Source organism: Ochotona princeps, chromosome 13 (assembly GCF_030435755.1).
Source record: "Ochotona princeps isolate mOchPri1 chromosome 13, mOchPri1.hap1, whole genome shotgun sequence".
NCBI classification, from domain to species: Eukaryota; Metazoa; Chordata; class Mammalia; order Lagomorpha; family Ochotonidae; genus Ochotona; species Ochotona princeps.
In genome coordinates, this window is record NC_080844.1 from 49,713,440 (window position 1) to 49,727,633 (window position 14,194).

Genomic DNA, 14,194 nt, shown 5'->3' on the forward strand with positions numbered 1-14,194 from the left:
TATTAATAGTAGTAGTATTCCATTATCACATTCAGATTTTGTGTTTCATTTTGGGCCTTCAGTTGAAAATAACTCCTGAGTGGTTTTCCCAGGGATGCTGTTCATCCCTTAGGTGTTTTAAAGGGGAGAGATGCTATGTATACAACACAAGTGACCTGGAGGGGCTTCTTCATTTCCCTAAGTCCTAGTGGCCATCTGGACGTTCCCCTCACTCCATTACTTGCTATCTGGCTGACCTATTTTAATTGTTGATTTGTGAACAGATATTTTCAAAATTAGTTTGAAAGAAAGAAAGAGAGAGAGAGTGTGAGCGAGCACTGGCCCATCTGTTGGTTCATTCCCTAAATAGCTACAATAGCTGGGCTAGGTCAGAACTGGGGCCAGAACTGGGAGATGAAAATACAGTCCAGATCTCCCACATAAGTCACTAGGACCCAACTACTAGGTCCTTACCTGTTGCCTTCCAGGTTCCACATTAGAAAGAAGCTGGGATCAGGATCTGGAGCCAGGAACCAAACCATGAAGTCTGGTGTGGGTCCCAGTTGTCTTAACATCCAGTCTAAGTACTTGCTTCAATGGCGAATGACTAGTGAACACTTTATGTGTCCAACTTTACAAGTGTTTATAGTTGAGTAGAAACACAACTAAATTAACAAAGAAATCTGAAAAGACATAATCAAATAATTACTAGAAGCAAAGGGTGGGAAAGAAAGAAGGTGAGTGGGCTCAAGTGGTTGGAAAAGGCTTTTTGTGGAGGTGACCCCATTTGTGCTGGTCCTGTGTAGGTGGGTAGATTTTACTTGGGAAGGTCCAGGCACAGATACGTACATCATGTGCACAGTGGCCCACAAGACTCATGTTTTCATTTCATTGTTTTTGCAGCTCTACAGCTCCATGGACTTTGGAAGACGGTGGCATCTCATGCATGAACGCATCACTCCCAACCGGTTTTACTGGTAAGTATTATCTGTCCACTCATTATCTCATTGGATATAGAATTACTGATCAATTTAGCAATCTGAATAGTATGGGACTCGACACTTGAATACAAGTGTGTTTTAGCCTCTTAGCTGTTCAGAAGTGGCTCGTGGGCCAGCATTGTCATCTCCCGGGAATTCATTGGGGATGCAGAATATAGGAGTGTGTGTGATGTATGGCACTGGGATTGTTGATTCATGTGATCATCAGTGTTTGGAAAGAACTGGGCTTGGGGGCTCTGAGGGAAGGGTCATGTTCAGGTGCTCTACCTCCTGATAATCTCCCTGCTTTTTAGAAAAGTGTGCTTGTGGTTACTTTAACAACTTAGAGCTAGAATTAAAAGGTATGTTTCAGAGTAGGTGTTTAGCTTGGTGGGTGAGAATGTCTATTCATTGAGTTCACTTCCCACTCTTGTAGTTCTAGTTTCCTGCCATTGCAGATCTTGCGAGGCAACTCTGAGGGCTCAAGTGATTGGGTCACGACCTCTTACGTGGGAGACCTGGCTTTGTTTCCTGGCTCTTGGCTTTGACCACAATGCAGCCATTGTGGGTATTTGAGGGGACTAAGCAACTGGAAGGCTGGCTCACTTGTTTCTCTGTCTTTGCCTCTCAGATAAATAAATAAATAATTTTCCTAAAAGTAGCTCATTTTTATTCAAAGCAAGTTTGAAATGCTTTATCTTTTATTTTCACTAACTTTTTGAGAATCTTTTATGCACCTCTTCTAGGAAGCAATATTTCTCAAATTGTATTCTGAAGCGCAGTAGCTTCACTAAGTACTTTGCTTTCATAGGCAGTTCTGTAGTCACATAACTTTAGGTGACACTCATCCAGATCTGTGCACATGGAACCTTAGGAATTCTGGTAGGGTATTAAAGACTCTGAGGAGACTCAGAGTGAAGAAATCTGCCAGTCTGGAAACCACTGATTCCAAACTTAATTCACTACAGAATCCATTGCTGCTGTCATACCTGAGAAATCCTTCAGCACCAACTCTGTGGTGCATGTCTTAAAAAATTTTTTTCTTTGTAAGTATGAATACACATTTCAAATAGAAAATCATCCTTTCCTACTCCTCAGAAAGTTCATTTAATTAGCTGGATGTCCAAGATGCATTACTACTATCATGAATGTTATTGTGCTTGCAGCAGGTTTAGTATTTATTTATCTTTTTAACCCTTCCTTGTTATAATGTGGAAATACTGTTTGTGTCTTGGTTTCATTTCTACAAGGGATGGACCAAAGGAATTCAGATTAGGAAGCATCTATCAGATTATACTAGGGTGCTTCAAAAAGTTCATGGGAAACTGAAACATGAAGATATTACAAATGGATTTCAAATTTGTTTGCACCAGTGTAAGCCTGTCTCTTACTTTTGCTATTTCACAAACATTTTGAAGAACCCTTATATAGTATTTTGGATTGTATGCTTAAATAAGGCAAACAAAGATTTAGTGTTTGAAGGTAGTACTTGTATGTATCTTTCTAAACATATTGCTTGAATTCCCTTAACTTTCATGGGATAGTTATGATGATTTTTGCCTTATACAACATGGCAGTGGGACATATATGTGTATGCACATGTGCATACACACCGCAAATGTGATTGTAGCAAGTACCTTGTGTGTATACAGTTTCACATAAGCACCATTGGAAAAAGTACCTTTCTTAATCCCTTCTATATCAACAAACATGTCTGGAATTTATTAGAGATTGCCTAAGCATGCAGTGACCAGCAACTGTGTTTTATTGTACAAACTCGAAGTAGATGGGAGAGAAAAAGAGAATTACAAGTATTGCTGTCTGTTCAACATCCAGTTTATTTCCACTCTTTTTGCCTCATGGTGATCAACTGTTATTTTATCTGTAAATGTTATTACAAATATTATTCAGATAATGCTTAGAACTATTAAGATTTTTTTATTAGAAAAAGGTGGGAAAAGAAACTCTTTATGTCCCTGATATTCCAGTTATATAACTCCAGCCGTTGCTTAGCTGAGATGGGTCTCTTTTTCAGTGGGCCATTGTTCAGAAGGCCCTCGTCAAGAAAACATAAGGCCCTTTGCTGTTCTTGAAACAAACTTGTGAGACAGTAAGGCAGTCAGCCTGTGACAAAGTCAAGTTCATGAAGAAGCAAAGCCCAGTAGGCTAGATGAGCCTTGTCATCATTTCTGAAGGAAATTGAATTAAGTGCATGAGGGGCAGCATTTTCCTATTTTTTGCAAGCACAGGATGACAACGTTCCAGCTGCTTCCCTCTCCTTCCCCCCTTTTTCTGTGAGTAGCAGAAAGAATACATCCCAGTTCCTGATAATTATATTTCATCTCTCTTCCAATATGTGCTTCTTTCATATATGTTCCCATGGGGAAATATAAAAGTTAGTGGCCGTGCTGGCCAGCCAAGTGGTGGCTGAATATTCCATTTTCATAATTATCACTTCTCCGTTTCTCATGTTTAATTGCTGTGATTAATCTTTAAGATGTCACAGGAGTCACAGAGGAAGAGTTCATTTTACACAGACCTTTTAGTACCCAAAGACAGAATCCCGGTTCTCTAAAGCACCAGAGTGCTGCTGTTGAAGAGGCATGGTACCTGTATGTGAGGAGTGGAAAAGTTAACTTTGTACTTTCTTGAGAAAGCACAAAATGTGCATTTCTCCAAACTTTGGCCCAACTTGGGTCCCTTCAACCTAGAATTTCTGTATCTGTATTGTAGGAGCATTATTTTTCTTGTGTGTTGAACACATCCCTTGAAGGGTCCAGATATGATCTGGTGGACACTGACAACCTCACTTCTCCATTCCACGTTTGTAATTTATACATTGCAAGTCTTTCAGTTCTCTGTCCTTAAGTGTTGTGCAGAGTAAGAGTCCTGAAGAGGATGACACACAAATGACTTGTTATTTCCCTACAGCAAAAATGGAGAGCCAGGAATCTTACGAATGGGTCTAATTTACTGTAATGATTTCAAACTCCATGATTTGTGCTGTTTGTTGTTTGTTGATGATCAAAGCAAAAGCTCAGAAAACTCCAAAACCTTTTCATGAGGAGGGATGGCACTGAGTGAGATAATGTTTAGAGTGGTAATGGAATGTCAGGGCAACCCAGAACACAGGACAGTGAGCAGATGTGTGACGTTAGGAAGACTTGCAGTGTGTGCCATGGACACAAATAGAGTCAACAGGGCTTCAGAAAAAATTGTCTGCCTATTGTCATGTCTGATTTGGACATTTGCCAGTGTCTAAGGCACTTCCCATTGAAAGCCTAGAGGGATTTTTGTGGGGAAGAACACTGCTCCGGTGTCACTTCTGCCAAGGGCACAGGAGGAAGAATAGAACACAGCCATGCCTGTTTCTCTCTTGTCTGTGGCAGTGGATATTGTAAAGGTTGCGCAAGTGCATTGGCATTGTAAGGAGATATCATTGTCTCCATTGCCTTGTTAGAGCTCCATAGTGCTTGTGTGTTAGAACAGGGAGCATAATATCAATTGGCTTCAATAAATACTCTTTTCTTAATGAATTCCAAATGTTCTAATCTCATCAGGAGACGTCACCCAGGATGTAGTGACCCAACCACAATTCTGTGTCCCAGCAAGTAGGACAACTGACCCCAAAGCTTCTTCCTTATGTGTGGCCATTGCAGGTACTCAGTATTTGGTTATTAAATGATCATCAGGCCTGTTTGATGCCACCCATTCATCACTATGACTGCTTCGAATTGATCATTTGCAGGAGGAACACCCCATGGAAAAAGTGTCCTAACAGTTTCTCTGCATCTTTCCTCATCTTTGCTTGGGCAGAGTTGTTGTCCTGGGGGGAATTTCTGTTTTTTTTTTTTCTCAATATCCTACTGAGCTGCAAATGAGTAGTATTTTCACTCTTCCCTTAGGAGATATTTAACAGGCAGGCACATTCTGCAGTGGGAAGATTGCATTGCACACCCAATGTGAATGTTGGTGGTTCACAGCTGTGCCCCTGTGGTCCTGCACTCTCGTTGGATGTTCACTCTCTTCAGGAATCTGTGTCAATGATATTTCAGGAATAATAGCCCTTCCTGAATTCTCTGGGTATCTGGACTTGCCTCTATATGCCTCAGGTCCCTGGTGACATTTGCTTGTATAGTTTTGCAAAAGAGAGAAAGGCCCTGGAGGGTGACTCCTCTTTAGTCATTTTTCCTCTTTCCCCAATAATTATTCTCTCTTCTGAAAGGCTAGGATCCCTGTCCAATTCTCTTCCTTATTATTGCTACAATAAAGTGTTCTGATAAAGTAATACACCATAAGGGGCTGCAACTCTTAACCCTTTGTGGAGATTTGGATTGCAGCTTGGACTGGTCCTGAGAGTTAGAAGTCATTTAAGATGTCGACACACAGAGTTGATCAGGCTGTACTGGGGAGACTACAGGGAAATCGCAGCTTAAAAACTCTTGCTTCCTCTGCTGTGATGCCTGGCTCAGACTGTAGAATGACTGACTTGCTAGACCGACAGGGTAGGTTGCATGGACTATCCTGAAGGCCAGCCTGTGCAAAGTAGACGTTTAATGGTGTTTGCATCAACTGCTTTTCACCTTCTTCTTTTTTTAAGATTTAGTTAAGATTTTTAAGATTTTTTTTAAGATTTATTTATACTTATAGGAAAGCAAATCAGATTTGCAAAGAGAAGGAGACACATAGAGAAAGAACCCTCTGTTGATTCACTCGCCAAATGGCTGCAGTGGCTGCAGAGCTGCTACTGGGTCTCCCTCACGGGTGCAGTGGCCTAAGGCTTTGGTGCAGCCCCAGCTGCTTTCCCAGGCCAGAAACAGGGAGCGAGCATGGAAGTGGAGCAGCCGGGACAGGAATTAGCACACATATGGGATCCTAGCACTTGCAAGGTAAGGATTTAGCTATTGAACTATCATACCAGGCCCTGTTTTTCACCTTCTCATCCAGGAAGGCCATGAGAGATGGAAGGAAGAATGAGGAAAAAAGAATTACCTTCTTGATATTTATTGATTAAAAAAAGGAAAATATGTTTTTTTTAAAGAGAAAGAGTTGGCATGAAAAAGGAGAGGCGCTCCATGTTACGTTCTTTAGTTTCAAATGTTTCCTTGTTTTTATTTTTTCTGATATCTTTTTGGAAGCATATGTTCTTTTATATGTAATCTAAATATGTTGCATACAAATTTATGTACTCTGGATTTCTCCCCTTGATGCTCTATTGTAGCAATTTCTTTGTCATAAATATTTATAACTATCTTTTCTAGTTACCTATCCTATGCTTTATTATGCAAAGATATATACCATATTACTCTTTGATTTTTATTGCACATGGAAATTTTCATATATTTCATTATTGTAAAGGTTTCATTGATATTTTTTATACATGGCTCTTTATCTTTGAGTATTGTTTTCTTGAATCAGTATGCTGGGCCACACAAATAAAAGTGTGATATTTTAATGAAATAATCCAAATTCAACACTGAAAGCATTCAGAGGATATTGCATTGTATCTCCTAACACTTGTAAGACTCCTTTGTTTCTCCGAAATCCTGATCTTCCCAGAAATTCCTTTCTCATTGTCTTATTCACTTTTCATGGGTTTTAACTGATTGTTACAAGAGTTTCTTGCCTATTTCCCATCATCGCCCAGAGCTCCCACTCCAGCCACTTGCGTTCCACACCTGCCACCCTCACTACACTCTGCAGAAAGTCAGCATAGTAGACCGCAGGTGCACCTTTCTTAGAATATGGAGGAAGACGAGTTGTAACAAGGTTTACTACGTCAGGGTTGATGACCACTAGAAAAGAAATCATCAAATTAAAATATGTGCATTTTGAGTGTCTAAACATGCCATTCAAAATACCACCCAAAGTATGTGCTGTTGTATATTCTTACCTATAATCACAGTATCAGTCTATTTATACTTCCTGTTTACTTATGGTTGGTAGCCTCCGGGATGCCCTCCTGGTGATTCTCTGCCTCTGGAATTCATGTGAATGTGGGCTGGAGGTCGTGACTCACTTCTGGTACATCGAGTGTGGCAAATGAGATGAGATTTCACATTGGAGCTTAGGGGACAAAGACAATGGTTCATTTCAGGTGTCCTTTCTGGCTTCTTTGCTCTAAGTTGTCTGCTAGATTGTGAACATAGGAAGGCCCATGTGATGAGGAGTTGAGTGAGGTCTTCAGCCAAAACATCAGTGAAGAACTAGGGACCTAAGGCTGACAGCTTAGTTCGCATGAGGCACTGAATCATGCCAGTGGTTGTGTGAGTGAGCTTGGAAGTACACTTTCTCCTGCTGAGCCTTCATTTAAGACCAATACTTTGAAAGAAGTCATGTGAGAGTCACAGAGGCAGAGGCACCCACTTGACTTGTATCCTGATTTCTGACTAGCAGAAACTGTGAGGTCACTATTTTTGTTTTAGCTCCAAATTTTGCAGTAATTGGTTGCAAGAGATAGACCAATGGGTAGCCCTTCTGAACTCTGTTTTGTGTTTCCGTCTGCACTCAACTGTTTCTGTTTTACACCATGGCCTTCACCTTCCATTCATTGATGTTAATCCCAGAGTTTGCATTTTGATTGTTATTTTGGTTTTCCTAGTCACTTGGTGCTCAGATTCTGAGATTTGGTGGTTAACAGGCTTCGAAACCCTTGCGTTAGCCTGAATGGTCCCTCACTTAGTATTGAGCCTGTCTGGATTTGTTCTGTTATAGTTTACCTTTTGGTGCCAGCAATACATTTCTGTGAATATTCCGTGTGTGTGTGTGTGTGTGTGTGTGTGTGTGTACACACATATGTGTATACTTGTGTCCATCAGAAAGGTTCTAGCGAAACTAAAGGTGTAACAAACACCATATACCTTTGTGGTCCTAGATATCCACTCTACCTAGGACTTGGCTTTGGGATGAGTGAAGCTAAGGCAAGGAAGCAGGGAGAGAAAATTTTAAAAAATAGTAAATTACTGTTGATAGAGTAAATGTTTTGTTCCTCTTGCCTGGCTTTCAGCTCTACAGATCTCATCTGTTTCTAAACTGTCCTTTATTTTGCTTCGAAAAAGGAGTTACTTTGGGCCAGTATTGTGGGGCAGTGGGTTAAGCTGACTCTGATGAGGCTATCATTCTGTCGGAGTCTTGGTTCAAATCCTGGCTGTTCTGTTTCCAGTCCAGCTTCCTGCCAACATGTCTAAGCAGACAGCAGATGATGACACGTGTGCTTGGAATCCTGCTGCCCTTATGGAGATCGGGATGGGATTCCTACATTCTGGCTTTGAGTTGGCCCAGACCTAGAAATTCTGGTCACTTGGGTAGGGAACCAGCAGATCTCTTTATCTCCTTTCTTCTCTTTATTGTTCTGCATTTTAAATAAAAAGATAAATAGGCGGATGAGTAAAAACATTAAAAGGATATTTTGAAATAGTTTGTTTTCAGACAGAACTTGTTTTGGTGCTAGGCTATGGTTCCTGAAGAACGAGCTGCAGAGTCATCCTTAAGCTATTAATGCCCTGGCATAGACCATGTTGGCTGGAGATGCTTCCTGGAAAAACAGAATCTTTTCAACGTTAGCATTATGGCTGAATTTCTGAAGCTGCCTCTGAATGTGCATGTACAGTTTTGCAAACACAGTCATTTGCAATCTCAAGTAATGGGATTTAGAAATCGGCCTGATAGAAGGGATCAGATTCAGAGGCCTTTTGCAAACCAGGATATGCCACAAATGATATTTAATTCAGCTCTTCCTTACATTTTTAAAATGGTGCAGCAGTTTAAAAATATATTGCACTCAAAAAAAAAATACATGCAAGGTCAGGACGGGAGATGTGAAAGCTCAGCTCCCAGATGGAAGCCAGTTTCTGCTTTGCTGATGGAGGCCTTGCATGCTGTCTGGTCGCATGCACCTTGACAATGGAAGTTATCCCAAAGTTAAAAACAAAACACCCTGTTGAACACATGCTTGTGGTGGCACATCACTGCACCAAGGAAGTTAGGATTCTTAGCTTATTGGATGGAATTAGGATATTCTGGAGTCCTGGGAAAGTTATGCTTAATACCGATGAGTTCTATGATGTAGGAGAATTAAAGAGACATAAATAGCTACATATCTAATGACATTTGGGCTATGAAAAAGAGAGTCATATTTGACCTTGCCTTGGGATCTATGAAAATATTTCTAGGTGTTGAACATAGAATTCAAAGAGTTACCTGTACTTACCTAATCCCATGTGGCAAAAATCCCCAGAATATTTATTCTGCTCGCACAGTGGAATCTCACCAATGACAAACTTTCAGAGGGATTCCCACTCCATGGCTCTCACAATAGTTGAGATTGGGGACCATTCTTACCCTGAAAGGGTGGGTATAAAGAAGGCTTTTGCATAGAGGGGCCTTTACTACAGCCTTTTTCCTGGAACTCAGACTGATGATTCAGTGTGGGTGGGTTGCATGCAGTGGAGAGAGCTAGATATTTGATGACAGTGAATTGTTTGGCAGTTTCAGGAGTATGGGATGTCCTCAGCTTTAGAGCGGGAAGGGGGAAGAGGATGTTGAACTGAGCAGCTTAAGGAGGAAGTATGAAACTGGGAGGTCGGAGGTCATTTACCATTCAGGTTGGATTTTCCATCTGCAGGCAGGAGTGACTGCCATTATTCCCTCTATTCCAGCTTGGTCTGAGGCTGAGTGTTAATCTGCCCAGCCTGCCAGAACCAGCTCCTGTAGGCTGCATGGCTTCCAAAGCTTTGTGCTCCCATGGTTTTCAAGTGTGAAGTGTTGCTAGCGAGAGCCATGAATGTGAAGAAGAGAGCATGTGCAATCCCGATGCCTCTTCTTAAAGAATGCTAATCTGGCATTTAGGTTTTATTCCCATTAACATCAACTTATCTCCCGAAAATTCCATCTCTAGAGTTTTATCACTGAGAAGGTTAGGGCATCAATTTTGAGGGCATAAAATATATATATGTACATAGAAGGATATTTTTAGATGGAAGAAGTTGGGAAAGAATGCAAACTTTCTAGAGAAACATCCACTAAGAATCCTGGAGGAGCAATGGCTAGAGGCAATGCCAGAAACCCCAGACTTAATTTTAAAAGATGTATGTTCAGAGTGAATGAAAATAAAAGCAAATATGTCTTGCAAGGAGGTTGCCTAATATCAGAGAGAACATATGATATTTGATTATTATTAGTCAACTTGTTTCACTGTGCATAATGGACCCCAGTTGGGACCATTTTGTTGCAAATGGTAGAATTTCATTCTTTTTAATGACTCAGTAGTATTCCATGGAGTTAGCTTATTTATCCACTCCTCTTTGGATGGGCATGTGGGTTGTTTCCATGTCTTTGCTGTTGTAAATGGATTTTGTTCTTGTCAATCTAGGACTACAGATCCCTTTCTCACATGCAGATTTCATTTCCTTTGGCTATATACCTGGAGTTGATCATACAACAGGTTAATTTTCAGTTCTCTTAGCATTCTCTATACTTACTTCATAGTGGTGGTACTAACTTACCTTCCCACCAATAATGAAGGAAGGCACCTTTGTCCCCACTTTCATGCCAGCAGATATTGTTAGTAGATTTCTGAATGTAGGCCAGTCTCACTAGATTTAGGTGGAACCTCAGTGTGGTTTTCATTTGTGTTTCCCTGACGGCTAGGAAGCCTGAGCATTTTTTTCATGTATCTATTAGCACTTTGAATTTGTTCTTTTGAAAATGTTTGTTCATTTCCTTCACCGATGTCTTCACAGGGTTGTTTGTTTTGCTCTCATTGAGTTTCTGAAGGTCTTTGTAAATGCTGGATATTAGTCTCCTGTCAGTTGTGTAGTGTGCCAAGGTTTTCTCCCAATCTGTTGGTTCCTTCTTCACTTTGTGAATAGTTTCTTTTGCTGTACAGAAGCTTTTTAGTTTGATGTAGTCTCATTTGTTTATTTTGGCTTTGCCTTTCTTTGCTTTTGGTGACTTTTCTAAGATCTTTTTCTGCCACCTCTCTCTGTCTCTCTCTCTTTCTGTCTGTCTCTCTCAAATAAAATGAAAAGAAACATAAAATTTGCAAGAGAGGACCCAGCACAGTAGCCTCACGGCTAAAGTCCTCACCTTGCATGTGCTGGAATCCCATATGGGTGCTAGTTCACATTCTGGCAGCCCCTCCAGCCCCTGCTTGTGCCCTGGGAAAGCAGTTGAGGACAGCCAAATGCGCTGAGCCTCTGCAGTTGTGTGGGAGTCCCAGTAGAGGCTCCCGGCTTCAGATCAGTTAGCTCCAACCATTGCAGCCACTTGGTGAGTGAATCAGCAGAAAGAACCTCTTCTTCTATGTCTCTCCTCTTCTCTGTATGTCTGACTTTCCAATAAAAATAAATAACTTTTAAAAAAACTTGTGAGAGAGAGAATATGGGGTCAGCTTTGTAGCATATGAAGTTAAGCCTCTGCTTGCCGTATTAACATTCCCTATAGACACTTTTTGGAGACCCAGGTGCTGCATTTCTGGTTCAGCTCCCTGCTAACAAACCTAGGAATGCGTGGGAAGATGGCACAATTGCTCGGGCCTTACACCCTTGTGGGATGCGCAGAGGAATCTCCAGGCTCCTGGCTGTGCCCTGACCTACCTTCAACATGATTGCCATTTGGGGACTAAACCAGGAGATAGAAGATCTCTCTTATTCTCTGAAAGATAAATCTTTTTTTGTTTAAAAAAGTGTAGACATTTATTTACTCTAAACACATTTTTTCCCTAGTTGGAGACTTAATACAGAATGTTGTAAGTATTTAAAGAAAGGCAGGTAAATAAAAGGAGAGGTAAATAAAAGGAGAATGATTAGTTATAATTCCACTTTCCAAAAAATTAGTTTCTTTCATGCTGTTTATAAGATTTCATGTATTGTTACATTGAGCATTTTTTAAAAAAACCATCATGCATTCTTTGTAAACATCATTTAAAACTTACATTACTTGCGTTGTGTTTTAATCAATGGGTATGTAATGATCATTTTTGTTATTTGACATTGATTTGCTTCTAAAGGTTTACTCTTAAAAAAGGCAACGAAATGTTGTTCTAAAAACCATTAAGTCTGTATTTGTCTCAGGTATGATTTATGCAACTTTTAAGGATAGAATATCACATCAGTGCATGTACAGGCCATGCCAAATTGTTCTCGGGAAAGTTTATACGAATTTCCACTCCAACTCAAATATCATTTCATTACACATCATAAAATTTTAATTTAAAGAAGTCATCTAATTTAGTATGCAAAAATAGATTATCCTTGTTTTAATTTGCATTTCTTACAGACCAGTAAAGTTTGGGCATGTTTTAATGTATTTATTAACTGTTGTTTGCTTTTATGTGACCATCTGTTTTTATCCTTGACTCATTATGATTTATTTTACGTAATCTATCACCATGTTTCAATATCATTCCAAGTTTATGCTTTGTCTTTTAATTGTATTCTGATCTTTAACATTTTATTTGAAAAAATCAGACTAGCATATTTTTCTCCTTATGTTTTTGATTACATTATATTTTGAGACTGTAACCTATGATCATGTAAATACTGATTTTTATATTTAGTGCTGCTTTCTAATAAATGCTGTCTGTAATTTATCTAGTTAATAAACTAACTGAAGATACCAAGCCTTCTCTTATTGCTTTAAAAATACAATAATTTTCTATTGTTTCTCACAGCTATATAATAATTCAGTAATTTTTACAGCTTGGTGAATAGTGGAATTTCTGTTTTTTAAATAAGCATAAAATGTATTAAACAACTTCCCACTTATTTCTGTGCCCGTTTGTTGGGCTGGTTCCCCTCATGGTTTCCTACACAGGAAACCCTGTCCAGAGCTTCACAACTCTCAAGGTTGAAGGCATTTGTGGTCTTTTTTGCACTGTTTGGGTCAGTCCTCCATGGCTCTGGCCAGGCTACAGTGTGTTTGATTATTGTTTGTAATGGGCACAGTATCTGGTGGGAGAAAAGCCCTCCTGTGAAACCTAGTAAAACCAAGGAAGAACAGTTCTTTCTCAAAATATTTTTGAATCATTTATTTACTCATCTAAGTGAGTTTGGAATCGCCTTATCTTGTCCCCAAATCTCTCAGTTCTCCACATAAAGCAACTAATTAGGCTGTTTGTTAGAATTTCAGCAAAACTGAATTCATTTGGAAATATCTCAATGTTTTCAACGTTCTCTTTTCGTATTTCACCGTATAGTATGTTTCTCTTTTTATTCCATGTTTTTGTGGTCCCCAGTACCACTGCACAATATTCTTCATATTGGTCCTACCCATTTTTAATTAATATTTTTCCTGAGCATTTCCATGTCCTTTTCTTTTGCAGTTTGAAGGTCTTTGCATGTGTATCTCTGTTCACATTGCTGTGAACATCCTGGGAGCCAGGAGTCTCTGAAATTTGAGTGCATCCACAGTTGTCACCCTATGATTTTTACTTTAAACGTTTAGAATGGTGTAATATGGCTAGTGATGTATTCTCATGGGAGTAGTTGGGAGCTAAGCTGGAGACTTATGGGTTTAGGAGCCTTGGACTTGAGAGAGTTGTACCCAACCTCTGTAACCAGGGTTCCACGAGCCAAAAAGATGACTAACTGCTATCTTGTGTCAAGGTCTCCTGCCGAAACAGCACTGCTCTCTTTCTAACGCTCAATCTATGCTTAATAAATATGAAATATAAAATAATAATAATTTATAATGGAACTATAAGTAGAAGGAATAGCCATCCTCATAAATTTGATAGCAAATGACACTTAGTGTCTCTTTGAAACTAAGCAAGTTGAAAACACCTGATATTATCTTCTCTCACATTCAGTTCCTATCACTAATAGAGTTTTCAGTCCTGACCTGTTTTTCTAGGGATCAGCATATGGCTCACTGTAATACTTGTTAAAAACTACTATTTTTAGAGAAAATTATTTCTAGCATGGTGGTGTTAAATAAAATTGGAAAGAGCATACACCAGAGACTGTTGTATCAGCTCCTGTGTGTTTCAGCAGATGTGATACATATGTTGAGACAAATATTCAGGTTGTCAAGGGACCCTGGCCAGACCTGGAGTGTACTAACAGAATGTTAGAAGTATGACCGGAGAGTGAAGGACTTGGTCTAACTTGATGTGGTCAGGTTGTGCTTCGTGCAGGGAGTGGGACTTAAGGATATTAAATTGTTGATTGAATTGTCAAGTAAGAAACAGCAAGTCTTCATAGAAGGAAGGGTGATGATAATAAAGCTGAGATCAT

The 14,194-nt window shown here is 39.7% G+C and overlaps 1 protein-coding gene across 2 annotated transcripts in view; it reads left to right on the forward strand.

Annotated features, from left to right (window-relative positions):
- SORCS3 (sortilin related VPS10 domain containing receptor 3) overlaps nucleotides 1-14,194 on the forward strand; it is a 567,293-nt gene that overhangs the window by 361,788 nt on the left and 191,311 nt on the right. For both annotated transcript variants that reach the window (XM_004580224.4, XM_058671671.1), the window contains one exon: nucleotides 883-956. In XM_004580224.4, coding sequence (XP_004580281.3) covers nucleotides 883-956 — 74 coding nt within the window. The remainder of the gene's footprint in view (nucleotides 1-882; nucleotides 957-14,194) is intronic.